Consider the following 13,312-nt stretch of genomic DNA (forward strand, 5'->3'; position numbering starts at 1 on the left):
ATCTTTTATGTTCCGCGTTTTAAAGGGGACTGATTGATAGTGCCAATTTCTACTATATATCTACTGTAATATATTTGTGAGTAAGTGTAGTAATAAATTCTGAATACGTATCCAATTATTTCCAAATTTATTCCAAAATATATACAAAGTTGTATACGATCTACATATGAGAGAGAATCCGATTTGGTGTTTTAAATAGTTCAATTCCAGAAAAAATGGGTCTAAAACTCAGGCTTCATTGTAATATATTTGTAAGTGTAGATATATATAATTAATAATTCGCAAAGCAGGTGTATTATAGCTAGCCACTTATTGGAACCATTACTATCACGAATGAGTTACGACCGAAATGACAATAGGTTGTGCTCGCGTAACCTGGCAACGATTGTGTGGAACAAAGTAAATACATTCTCTGTGTACACACAGATCGAGGGATAACGTCTAATTTTTTTCGTGAGCCACGCGGCATAAGTAATATATACAAATGTTTCTATGTGTATGCAATGATTGTTACTATTATATATAAATGATACAGTGAGACCATAAAATCCCCAAAATTACCTCGCATATAAAAGCAGTTAACCGTTTGAGTTTTAGGTGCACACTGCAATGACAATGTCATTACGTCTCGACTTGTTTAATTGTATATAATATACCGTTTCGTATTACGTCAATTTGCAATACATCTGTCTATTGGTAAATCCTAAGAAAAAAATTAGGAATTTGATGTTGGTCGCTATATATTATTTCGATCGAAGTGGCATAGTTGAAGCAGATTATATTGCGTATTTTGAACGCGCGCGCAACAGCCAGATTTGTCAGTAACAATTCTGTGCCAATTCTGACTAACCTAATAGTTTTTTAGGGGCTAAGCCAACCTTACTTACATTTTTTATGACTTACAAAAAGCTGAGGTTGCCGGGAGAGCTCAGTTAAAAGTAACAGGCGCCGCAAGTTCCTAAGATGCATGTTGCAGACGTAGGCAAAACTCGAAACAATGGTCTCCATGAGAGAAAATATTATGACGAGAGATTGATGATTTTCGTATATCTAACGCGATTTATATTTATTAAAGGAGAGACGCACAAAACACTACCATTATCAGAACATTGGCGATCTTTTGTATGATGTGATTACAAATGCCACGCTCGACTCTATGCTCCAGCACGAAAACCTGACTACACTTTAATGATCTTCGCACGCATAGTGGACATGGATGTTATTTCAATAGTCCGACTTCGAGTGACTGTACATGAAATCTGAAATACTCGTCAAACTAATACTAATAGAACACCCACGTGAACTTACCACGTGAAGTGTCATTATACCTCCCTCAGCTATAATGTAATTTCAAACGGGAATGTGAGAATATCTTATTTCCAACACAAAATGCCGTTCGTTGATCGGAATTAAACACAAGACCCCGCATAACTTTTCATTTATTAAAAATAATCACATTAGGCTAGACATAATATATTGAGGTAGTTTTCGGTTATGCAGCACGATCATTTAATTATGATGAGGCGGTGTATGTATTGAAAATTCATTTATGAATATACAGCAAAATTAAAAAAAAACTTTACAACTGTACACATGCCTGGAGTACCTGAAACAGCTTGGGGCGTTTGGGGCGAGCCCGAACCCATAAAGGCATGGGAATATGGCGCCCCAAAGGTAAGTAACTTGTACTATCAATTGACATTGATGGCTTATTTACTTCAAAAAATGCGTTACTTGTAACAACATATTCGAATTATGAATTGGCGTTTCTTGTAATTAAAAAAAATATTTCGGATGGGATTTGTCCATTGTTTATTCTACGACATTCAGTATCGAAGATTATTTCGTTTTGCGTGGTTTAAAATTTGGAACAAATCCCACCAGTTTTATCTCTTTTTTTGTGGTTTTATTTTTTCAACTCGTATCGCTGAGATTATTCAGTTTGTTAAAACATGATTGACATTTAAGTCTGTGACGTCACAATGGGTGAACAATATCACAAATTTCAATTTCAGCTCCACGGAGAAACTGGAGGAAACGTACAGCCTCAGTTTTCAGATACCCTCAAGTGGTTTTACAAACGTACAGTAAACCCGAAGGATAAAGAGCATTGTCTTCGACTTTTGGCTCAAATCGAACTGAAGGGAGAAGAGGTCAATAAAGCCAAAGCGAGCTTTCAGCCAACCTGCGGATCTGCAACAGGCGGTGAGCGGGTGACTTCAAAAAGACCATCATCTGCAAAAGTGCCAGCAAATAGAGTAGGCTTTGCGACCCACGTTGGCCGACCCAAGTCAGCATTTCAAGAAAAGAAATCACTTAGGGAATTTTCTAAAACTGATGAGGAACCAAATTTAAAAAACGACCTAAAGGAAAAATCAAGTTATCAGAAACAAAAGGAATCGATCCATAGATTATCACGACCAAAGACAACAAATTTAGCAAATAATCAGCAACATAGTGACCATAGACCAAAATCTGCCATGGCAGCTATCGGTGAGATACTTTCTACATGTATAAACCAAAATGTTAATTATGCCTATTTCGAACGACTCCTATAATTTATATCACTGGAACAGATTTTGAAAAATATATTATAACTGTGGCTATGTTCAAAGACTTCTATATAAATGATTAAATTCTTTGTTTAATCCACCTGTCAGTTTTAGAATCGAAATGCTGAGTTTTTAATACTGACAGGTTGAAAATACTAGACAGTTACGAACTAAATATGTTAAACATTTGAATTAATATACTAAATACTACTCGATATAATAAATTTACAGGTGGAAAAAGATATGACCATCCATATTTGACCACACACGAGAGAGAATTCCCCGGATATTCCAGTGGCCTGTGCGCCGAGGCCAAACGTCCTATGTCCAGCAAGGGATTCACAGCACCATATGAGTTATCTGGTCCAATTGGTGGCACAACTTGCACCCAAGAATTTGGATGGAAAAAAGCCACGAAAAATGAACCTATACGTTCTGGGACTTCCTCTGGCAATAGACGAAACAATCCGCATCCCCACGAGGTCAGTAATAAATTTTGTTACATACATTTAGAGCTGGATTCGCAAAACCTGCCTTCTTGTGTGTGCCAACAATATTGGATTGAAAGTGATTACTGATTGCAAAATTTACTGTTCCTTATTTGATGATGAACCGACCAACCAAAAACAATCTCCGAGTAATCTGGTACGTTTATGTCAGTCATCATAAGTCAACTGCCATCTACGTGTCGTGATTTTCTGCTTGCTTTAATTGATTCGTCACTAACCATCAAGCATGGTGCCGAAATTCCGATTTCTTTGCTATCTTGGCCGCCATTTATAATTTACTTAAAAATTATCACGATGACGTGGTGCGATCTGGTTTTTCAATTCTGAACTGCTATCGACCTCTCATACTTCAAGACATTATCGCCGTTCCGCGTCTACTTGTCCTATCAGTCAGAGATTTGTGATGATTGAAACAGAATTTGAGTTGCTGAATATCATTGAATGAGATTTGTTTAGTCATTGTCTCTAATGAGCAGTTAAAATGAAATAAAAAAAAACATGCAACCAAACTTACTTTTCTGATGAATCTCAACACCATGTTCTCCATTGATTCTTTGTCTGCTTTATCGAGTTAACATAGAATGACTACGCTAATACGCATAATGCCTGATCTGCACCCACAAGGGGTGTGGCGGAAAGGGTCACTGCAACAGTCCTACTACAAATACAACGAGTGAACTCTGTGCAATAATCTTTCCTTTTATAAGGCACGCAAGATGCAGTTTTAATTACATTCTCGCACCAACGAGCGAAATAGAACGTTCTAATCCATTCAAACAAAAGAAGAACGTCTGTGATGACGATTAACGCGCCGACGTCGAGTACAAATCCGGTACTTAAAACGAACGTATACTAATCGCTCTAAACCGCAGAGTGACACATATGCATAAACCTCGCCATGGTACCATATATCAATCAAACACCGCCATTACTAGTGCGATTTATTATGTGTGAATGTCACATATGCTGGCTTTTGCACGAATAACTCAACGGGTACTTCAGGCCAACAAATCACAATGGGCGCATATGATGTTTTCTGCGACGCCGATGCCAGACGCATGGGTACTCCCGTAGTGTACACCAGGTTAGGCCATAATATTATTCCGATTTTTCTTATTTTAGGCATATTACGCGTTCGGGGTCTGTCTGTGTTAGCCAAGTGGATATACCTTCTGTCCATAGGCTTTCGTCCCTTTACACAACTTGATATAAAGTAGGTGAACAAAATTAGTTACCTCCATATTGGTACACACACTTCTGGAGCGCCGACACATGCACGTACATAAGATCCGTGAAATAAGAATTGGTGTTAATATGGTTATATTAACATTTTGAAATGATCTGTGTGATTTAAATCTGGATTATCACAAATTGACCGCTCTGGGTGGGAAGGCATTACAAACAGAATAATTCGTATTTCCAAAAAAAGCTGGTGTATGCTAATACGCAACTTTTTAGCCTATAGGCTATTTTTTCAAGCTCAAAATAGCGGTAACTTATAGTAATGATGTACATTCAACAATGTACATTTAAGAGCAATTTCTCGAAATCATAATATTCTACATACCTTTAATTCGTTTCTGAATTCAGTTCGTTGTATGAATTAAACGTTGAATTCTCCTCAAATAAGGCTGCAGTTAGAACAAACATTGCAACATGAGCAGGCGCACCTGTGAATAGTTGAGACTTGCATGCGACGGCAAGCTATGAAAGTTGGTGCAGTTCCCAACTTTCCCGCGTTTTCCATTTTGCATTGCAGAGCTCAAATGTGTCTTATAATTATTACATGTACCTTGGTTGCCAGATTACGCAGCACTTAATCTCTCTAAGTTTCACTATATCTTCTTCTCTTATCTACAAAAGATTCTTAACTTAGGAGAAGGTGTCTAAAATGACTCAAGTGCTTATTATTCCATTCGAACCAAAACCGAGAAGACGATAACCCGGCTTCACCAATAAACATTCACTCTACTTAGAATCATTCTACCACTAAGAGACGGTGCCGTGGTTATCGATCTGAGTAGTCATACCTATTTTAACCAAAAACGTATCATTGGATTTTATTTTACTACAAGCTTTGAATATAGCTCCTGAGATCGCATACCAAAGCAGAATCCCATCCAATCCAAACAAGGTTTGTGGTGCGGAACATCATAGAATAAGCTCAGTTTAAACGGAAATTGACATACGAGCGTAGAAATGATGGTGCTTGCCAAAATCATAATTTTCGCTCATATTAATTGATATATATATATCCCATAAATTTACAGGATGATTTTATTCTCTCACATTATATATATTATTATATTATACTGTATATATATATATATCAATTCTTATATTTTTTAGTCATTTATGGTATGGAAACTGCCGAACAAGCAATCTGCCAAAGGAATGATAACCGCTACGGCACCACATTTGCAATACCGAGAGCTGACTAATGAAGTTTTAGATCAGATTTTGAGAGACCAGCACAAATCAACATATCAATGCGACTACTTAGGAATTCCACAAGGTACTTAATAATTTTTGAAAAGCTGTTCCTTAATGCCATAAAGTTTCATTGTAGCTTTGTAATAATTTAAATATTCATTATCTCTCACTCCCGACATGTCGTATAAGTCACAGGTGTCGCTAGCAGGTTTTACGAGTTTTCGCAATTATTCCATCCGCACATTGTTGTTGAGCATGGCATGTAGGCTAATGACTTTTCTCATCATGGATGCTTGTATTCATGATTAACAAGAGTGCAATGCTAAAATATATGGATACGAAGATCAAAAAGTTAATCGCATCTCGACAGTAGCGATATCCTATGCCCTATGCCCATGCGATCTAGACAGGTATATATCTGTTATTGTGTCCAATAATACAATAATTACATGGTCAAAAAAGCTGACCGGGAAACAAAGCAAAAATTGATTTGGTAACGTTAGGTAACAAAATGCACGGGGTTAATTACGTGGTTCTGTATCGATAAGTTCTTGCCTGCGCACTCCGATGTAAGTTGATATTAGTTCTGTGCTGGAGACGAAAAGCAACGGAATTTGGTTGAATTATGTTAAACAGCGAAGAGCTGGTAATACATGTTTTGAGTAATACGTGGTAAGCTGCTAAACGTTTCCAGGTAGCCCACGACGCAGACCTAACTTTTAGTGGCAAGGGATTGTTCAGTTCCCGCCTGGCAACGGCATTCGTGAAAAGTATGGCTTACTAAGCCCTGGGCCTAATATTTATAATGACCACAACTTGCAACAGCATCGCAACAACTCAGTTTGATGCATCGGTGTCAACCAGAAACCCCTTTGGCTCTTCTTGGTTTGATTGTGTCTTTTGGAGACGACTATTTCCCGAATCTGCGAATTTCTCTACAAATTTTCTCAACAATACCAGTTTCAATTGCAAGCTGTGAACGGTCTTTCAACAAATTGAAACTCATTTTGTCGTATTCGCGTGCATCAATGGTACAGGATCGTCTCGGTGATGTTCTAATTCAGGCGTCGGCAAATTTTTGTCGTTCGTGGGCGAAAATTAAAGGTTGCAAGTCATTGGCGGGCCCCATATATTTTTAGAAAGTTAAAAACCGAGGGAATGGTCAATGAATCACATTTTTTCACACAGATTTCAGTTAAATTTCAAGCAGCGCGCGAAGACTGATCATTTTCTGCGCCATTAAAGCGTTTGCACTCAGCATCAACTTTTTTACGTTCTGTTGCCATTGGTCTATTTATAATCAATTTAAACAAGTGATTGTGAATTATATACTTGCCAGATTATAATATAATTTAGTGTCTCAAAACAAATTCTGTTACGTAAAGAATATAAGCGTCGCGGGCCGGATTATATTGTTATTTTGATGACGTGTTTAACCAGTTTGCGACAGTGAAATCAAGAAAAATAAATTTATTGTAGACTATGTAAATCATCTTTGACAGTAACTGAGTGGGGCATTATGGACATATGCTATATTTTGTATAGCTTTGCTTCTTCTTTAAATACAATGTTCCATTAAAATTTGAATTGTTTTTACATATACAATTAAATGTAATAGAAAATATGATTAAACGTGGAGGTTGGGGCGCCAATTATATAGTTTGCCCCGTGCGCGAAATATTCTGGCTACGCCTCTGACTTGGCGGCCCAATTTAAATTTCGGGTAAGATATGGAGTCACATAGGGCTTAGGGGAAATTAGTACAATGAAAGTTATGGCATTCTAACGTTTTCTTGCATCTTTGAGTGCTGAAAACTAGGATCGATTGCGTAGAAAAGACCGAGACCCCCACGCTTCTGATCATGTTTATAAATACATAATATTAAATCACCACTTATATTGCGCAAATACGATAGGCCTATATACATTTGTATGTATATGTTTATTGTATGTCAGGATACCACGTCAAAACTGCCATAGATGCCCCAGCAGACTGGAGAGCAAAGGTACGGCGTCCTCTGGACACGACCGTACGATACTCTTACATGCGCCCGCAGCAGCATGTTGAACTTGTTGGAAACACAACAAGATACGGATGCAACAAGAAAAAGGGAGTGGCTGCATTGGGAGCAGGTAAGTGTTACAGATGCTTGACTTTCTGTGAGAATTTTTTTTTTCTTGTATTCGATATCCGACCCTTGATCGGCAAAAGTTCTGTCAACAATCTCAAGCCATGTGAATAAATCACTTCTCATAACAATCGAATATTTTTGGTGCTAAAATCCACACTCGTCTACTGATTGACTTGAGTAGGTTCGTTGATAATTTATATGTATTCTAGTTCCAACTGTAACATCAAATCATGTCAAAAACCAAGAAGTGATTAAGGGAAAGACGACCTATGACACAGAATTTCGCAACAGATACAGTCAACCTGATCTAGAAAAACTTCTCAATAATCAGACTAACAAGAAAGTAATGGATCAGTTTCTACGTTACGCAAGGACCGGTAAGTGACAACAGTATAATCCTATCATTATATTCAATCAAAAATTATCCGATGTATTAAGCTATAATTTATATTTCAAATTTTTATCACACTGGAGTAATTGTATAAATAAAATAAGTCGCCTTCACAATAAGAATCGTGACAAGGTATCTCGTAGAATTTTGATATACTGTGCTCCTGATTTTATAATCAATTATCGTATTTTATCATCCTTCATGCTGATTATGTAGTCGAAATAAAATTATGCTTATGAAACGTTAAAACTCTGACACCGTTGTTATATTTCCAAAGATGCTGCGAAAACAACCATGACTCGCGGAAGTAGACCGGGAAGTACAAGTTCACAAACTGGACCAAAGTGGCTCCCCAAGTGGGAAGGACCTCACCATCATGAACACCAGTGATTTCTATATTTATTTTCATCAATAAATGTAACGAATTAAATGTACGCACAAGTTCCACGTAATAATCATACTCGTACTTGGACGCTTTTGACCAAGTAGAAGTGTAGGCAATCTCACCCATTTTACTGACTTTATAAAATCCCAAAAAATCCACTTCCATTTGTCCAGCCTGCATTAGCCATTGTCTAAATATACAACTTGCTACTAGTCACCAGCTCTACGATACGCCCATCCATCAAACAACACATTCGGTACATGGAGACGGCACGCAAACCAAAGACATCAGCTGTGACCGCCGAGCATATAGGACCCTGAACTTTACCAAGACCGAGAGGCTTCGCAGAACCGCACACGTCGAAACCGCCCAAGCTTGGTCTATCTACAGAAGGATGCTTTCCGCTTATGATAAAACAATCGCGAAATATTTTTGGCAACAAAACGGCTGCCCTCGGGATAGATCTATGTACTGGCTCACAAAAGAAGCACAAATGCAGCAAGCATTTACCGTAATTTATTTACTGCTTTATAACATAATACTAACTCGTTTACCAGGTGGTTTAGAAAACTTTCTTTGTTGTAGAAAATTACTATTTATGCATGCTGCCACATGATATCTGTTGCAAATGCGCATAGACCACAATAGAATATACATGTATAGTGAACACATAAAATATATGCCTAAGAGATTATCTGAGTGTACGTAGTATTTCAATTCCATGAATGATCAAGTAGCTGCAGGTTCTAGTCTGGCTAGCAACAAATAGGTGATAGCTTCTTAACAGTCTCACAATTGAGAGTACATAATTCCAGAAATCGCACGATGAAACCCAACAGACAAATCATTTCTTATAGCAACCCTGCAAACTGGGTAGGGCTGTCATATTGCTAGTGCCAGGTAAATATCTTGCTATCAGTCATTCATGTCATTGATAAAGCCGCTTAAAATTTTATCCTTTTTGAATATGTCCTTCACAATATCAGATGTTTCTGTGTCCATACTGTTTTTACCCTGGGCATTCTGAGATATTGATGTTGATAAATCAGTACTAGATAAATCAGTAAGCATGGAATCAACATTCATAGGTTCCTGAAAAAAAATTAAGGTAAATAAGGACGCGAACTGGGAGCTTGAGTATCTAGACAAGTTCAAAACTCAAATAGCATCATAATGTATGAAATCACAAAAGTTTGTATTTATTAAAATACAATTATTAAAAACTCAGAAACTTTGAAATACGATAATTATGGCAGAATAGTGAACTGAGAAATAGAATAGAAAATAATCAATATGAAATATTTCCTTACCTGGTTTCGCATTAGCTCAATGGCTTCAACTGCAGACTGATTCTGAATGAAATAAAAAACTGTTAACCGTATATGGGAAATTGTTGACCTTGAGCAAAATGCAACACTCCATTCATTGAAGTTTTTGAGAAATGGTCAAATGGGCGCATGAAAAAAAGACAAGTCGTGGCATGCGGCATTATATGAAACACCACATACCTCTGCTTGCATTGTCGCAAGTTGAGTACTAGACTCTGACAATATATCACCAGCTTTTTCAATATGTTTCCATAACCTTTCGCCAACGTCTAGCATTTGTGCTTGTTGCATTTCCATCATAACTTTAAGAGTTTCGCGAGCTTGGTGAGGACTGTAATCAAAAAAGAAATAACTTAGTCATGTTACTGTAGTCAAATTTGTACAGTTTCTCATTACTAGTCTTATCACTACTATGAATAACCAATAAGTTTGTGATGCAGATGCAATAACAAAAACAATATATGTAGTACCGAAATTCATTTATTAGGTGATGTATGTGTATAAAAAGCATGTTCAAATCTTCTATCTTCTTATCGCGTGCTTCAGATTCTGTAGCACTAACAAGAACATCCAACAAATCTAAAAAATTGCAGAGTATAGAAACAGTGAGTTTCTTCAATTCCTTTCTTCTGTCATATACAGGTGGATGGAGCCGTTGAAGTCCCTGAAAACATAACTATAATGTTATTCCATATCTTGTTCAGATAGTCATTAAAATGTGTAGAGGCAAAGTTTGTGCAGAAATATCATTTAACCCTGAGAGTTGTAATATTGTAAGCCAGCAATATAACTTAAACAGGTGTTTCTCCAATACTGTGGACAACCAATGCACTTTCAAATTTCAAGAATAATGAGCAATTTTTCTAAATAATTTATCATATGAAATTATCAATTATTTTTTGTATGAAAATGGCTCATATGGATTATCATTTTTTCCGTTGATGACACGCAAAAAAAAAGAAAATAAGTTACTAATGTGAAAATAAAATATAGGCTATATGATATAAATATAAGAACTACCTTTATTTCCAGGCAGTTTTTTGAGATGGAGCATCGAGATATTAGACCTGAAGAAAAAGCATGCCCCAACCATAAGAACTAGAGGTTTCAAATGTTGTCGCATGTTTAATATAGATAACACCATGATAATCGTATGAATATTAATTATGCTACTCCCGTATTCAGGTATTGAACTAGCTTTTCGAATAATAAAAATTAGCACCTGCATTTCCAAAGGTCTGATGATCAGGTCATCTTGATGACATTGTTGTCCAAACATCATGTAAGAACCATCAGGCAGAGCTGGAGGCTTAGGAGCAATATCCCTCTGAACAGCCTCATCCGTATACTTGCTTATGAACTGAAATTTATGCATGAGGAATTATTTGCAATTTCAAAACTAAACAAGATAGGAATAGGAGAATTCAAAAAATAAAATACATCCTCAGAGAGGAAAGTTGGCTCAATCATATGGTAAACCACAGCCTCTCGTCCGGTTACCGGTACCGCACCAGTCCATGTCGGGTATATGTTTAGTTGGCCAGTTATTTGTTTGGGATGCATAGACTTATAGCTATATACAAAACAGGCTAAAATATTCTCAATGAGAACTGGAGAACGGTCTATTTTGATGAAAAAAAACATAATAAAATTTTTATAATACAGTGTGAACTTTGCGCAATATAACATGATTTTATTTTACTTATTAATGAAAACTTTACCGTATCTTACCATCTTGGGTGGCAAAGGAAATGAACTTTGGACTTGGACATCACTTGATCCACCGACAGTCTGCTGAGCCGCAGCCATTGTATTCCTGAATAGCAGGCGAATTATACCGGTACCAGGTTACAGTTCCGTTTTTATTGTACACCATGCGCATGAGAAAGACCGTAACGCTAGACCTGTAGGCCGTAAATATTTAGGTATAGAACAACATTCGAACGTCTTGAAGCCAAAATTCATTAGCATAGTTAGCATAGCATTTAAAGGCATGGCATTAGGTAATACCTTATCGTGGCGTGGTAGTGAAGTCATGCCAGTGGCCGTGTCACATAATAGACAGTAGACACTAGTGGTTAATCCATAGTTTTTATAATGATAAGAATAAGATCATTTTGTAATTCCCAGAAAAACAAACACAAAATATAACAACTCACAGAAAATCGCTGGCGAAACCACTGATAAGATTCAAAACGCGCAGAAATAGGAATATGGTGAGCGCCAATAAATACTGAAATAAGTAAATGCCCATTCATATATTTTGATCCGTATTTCATTGCTGATGCTATGTCTTATTGATTCCTCATGGACTTTCCCCGAGCATCGACTTTCTTGTTTACTTCGTGGCATTGGCCATTGGCCAATTAGCAAGATGCAAAAAGTGACGTGCAATGCTCCCGTTTCGCATCCGCTCGGACACTTTTCTCACTCAGACAAGTTTTCAAGCGTGGTCGTAAACATTCCCTCATTTTCGCGTTTTCGAAATTTATTCTTATGTGGGAAATTTTACCTTTAAAAACCCATGCAAGAATAAAGTGGATTTCTGGAAATGATTTGTGTGCCCTCTGTGGCAAAGAACCAGAATTTATATCACATTTATTTTTGAGATGTGAATTCACTCAACATATATATGATTATATTTTTTCTGTTATTAGGAAAATTAGTAATTTAAGAGAAGACTATTTGACCTGCATTTTATTAGATTTTTCCCAAATGAACAGTGTATTTTTTTCAGATTTTCATGAAAACATTATAGTATTACTTATATCAATAACAAGATATAAGATCTGGTTAGAAAGAAATGCTGTTATATTTCAAAAAAAGATACCTAACGTTCAAACAGTCATAAAACAGATACAAACTTCAATAACATGTCGGAGAAATATAGAAAAAGTTCGAAAATTACCAAATTTCATAAAGGAATTAGAATTTTTAACCAACTGTCTGTGATTATATTTTGAGTAAATGTATAGTTGCTAATATTTTTTTTTCTATTTTTATGTATAACAAATAATGCTTAACTAATGTATTATTAACTTGAAAACATCTTGATATCACTGAATTGATATTACGGATTATACATGGATTATTGAACATTGGAATACTGAAAAATGGAAACTACGTCGGATAATATGGATTACAATTTGAGATAATAATGATTGTAAAAATTTTATTTCCCATTATTTCTATGATTATTACTGTATCACATTTAACACATTTGTGAGCGTTTAAAAAAAAAAAAAAAAAAAAGAAATTTATTCTTTAGTTTTCAGTAGTGTTTCAGAAACTTAAATATAAATCAGATAATTCAATGATCATTCTGTCTTTCTAGGAGTTTTAGTTTAATTGCAGTAATAAAAAATTAGTGTAGAAATAGCAGTGGATAGACTAGGCTAAAATTCTTTACCGGTACTTTTAAAAAACAGATTGTTGTATGCGTTGAATCAAAATGATGGTTTGAAACACATACCCCATTTTACAGGCGCCAACTCGCAAAAGCACTCTTAAAATAACCCCGAAAATTATTGCAATGGTGAAGTTTAGATAGAATTTCTCGGGGGTCAAAGATCGGGGAAAGGT

General features: G+C 36.2%; 2 protein-coding genes and 1 long non-coding RNA gene across 4 annotated transcripts; 1 reads left to right on the plus strand and 2 right to left on the minus strand.

Moving 5' to 3' along the window:
* The first annotated feature begins 1,413 nt into the window (after nt 1–1,413).
* Nucleotides 1,414–8,462, plus strand: LOC120341444 (uncharacterized). The gene is made up of 6 exons (XM_039409950.2): nt 1,414–2,493; nt 2,784–3,034; nt 5,411–5,576; nt 7,451–7,627; nt 7,836–8,003; nt 8,295–8,462. Exons 1-6 carry the CDS (start codon nt 1,983–1,985, stop codon nt 8,405–8,407), a joined length of 1,386 nt encoding a protein of 461 aa, XP_039265884.2. The 5' UTR covers nt 1,414–1,982; the 3' UTR covers nt 8,408–8,462.
* LOC120341445 (uncharacterized) lies at nt 3,131–5,184 on the minus strand. Its single transcript, XR_005569396.2, has 2 exons — nt 3,576–5,184; nt 3,131–3,488 (listed from the first exon to the last, which is right to left on the minus strand). It is a non-coding gene; the product is annotated as an uncharacterized LOC120341445 (long non-coding RNA).
* Nucleotides 8,463–8,896: 434 nt separating the features above from the next.
* Nucleotides 8,897–12,096, minus strand: LOC120341443 (mediator of RNA polymerase II transcription subunit 7-like). 2 transcript variants are annotated; one of them, XM_039409948.2, is made up of 7 exons: nt 11,890–12,096; nt 11,462–11,546; nt 10,953–11,090; nt 10,201–10,394; nt 9,911–10,061; nt 9,713–9,754; nt 8,897–9,494 (listed from the first exon to the last, which is right to left on the minus strand). In XM_039409948.2, the coding sequence occupies exons 1-7, from the start codon at nt 11,982–11,984 to the stop codon at nt 9,318–9,320; spliced, it is 882 nt and encodes a 293-aa protein (XP_039265882.2). In that variant the 5' UTR covers nt 11,985–12,096; the 3' UTR covers nt 8,897–9,317. The 2 variants fall into 2 exon arrangements, with proteins under 2 accessions (XP_039265882.2, XP_039265883.2); XM_039409949.2 differs by lacking the exon at nt 11,890–12,096 and having other exon boundaries at nt 11,462–11,698.
* Between the last annotated feature and the right edge of the window lie 1,216 nt (nt 12,097–13,312).

The sequence above is a fragment of the Styela clava genome, chromosome 14 (genome assembly GCF_964204865.1).
Source record: "Styela clava chromosome 14, kaStyClav1.hap1.2, whole genome shotgun sequence".
NCBI lineage: Eukaryota > Metazoa > Chordata > Ascidiacea > Stolidobranchia > Styelidae > Styela > Styela clava.

Bases quoted from the DNA above. Each gene is read 5' to 3' on its own strand.
- LOC120341443 (XM_039409948.2), bottom strand. From the start codon at position 11,984: ATGGGCATTTACTTATTTCAGTATTTATTGGCGCTCACCATATTCCTA. The intron at 11,547-11,889 runs GTGAGTTGTTAT...CCTGCTATTCAG, and splicing joins GGTTTCGCCAGCGATTTTCT to GAATACAATGGCTGCGGCTC. The intron at 9,755-9,910 runs GTATGTGGTGTT...TATTTCATTCAG, and splicing joins TTGCGACAATGCAAGCAGAG to AATCAGTCTGCAGTTGAAGC.
- LOC120341444 (XM_039409950.2), top strand. From the start codon at position 1,983: ATGGGTGAACAATATCACAAATTTCAATTTCAGCTCCACGGAGAAACT. The intron at 7,628-7,835 runs GTAAGTGTTACA...TATGTATTCTAG, and splicing joins AGTGGCTGCATTGGGAGCAG to TTCCAACTGTAACATCAAAT. The intron at 8,004-8,294 runs GTAAGTGACAAC...ATATTTCCAAAG, and splicing joins TCTACGTTACGCAAGGACCG to ATGCTGCGAAAACAACCATG.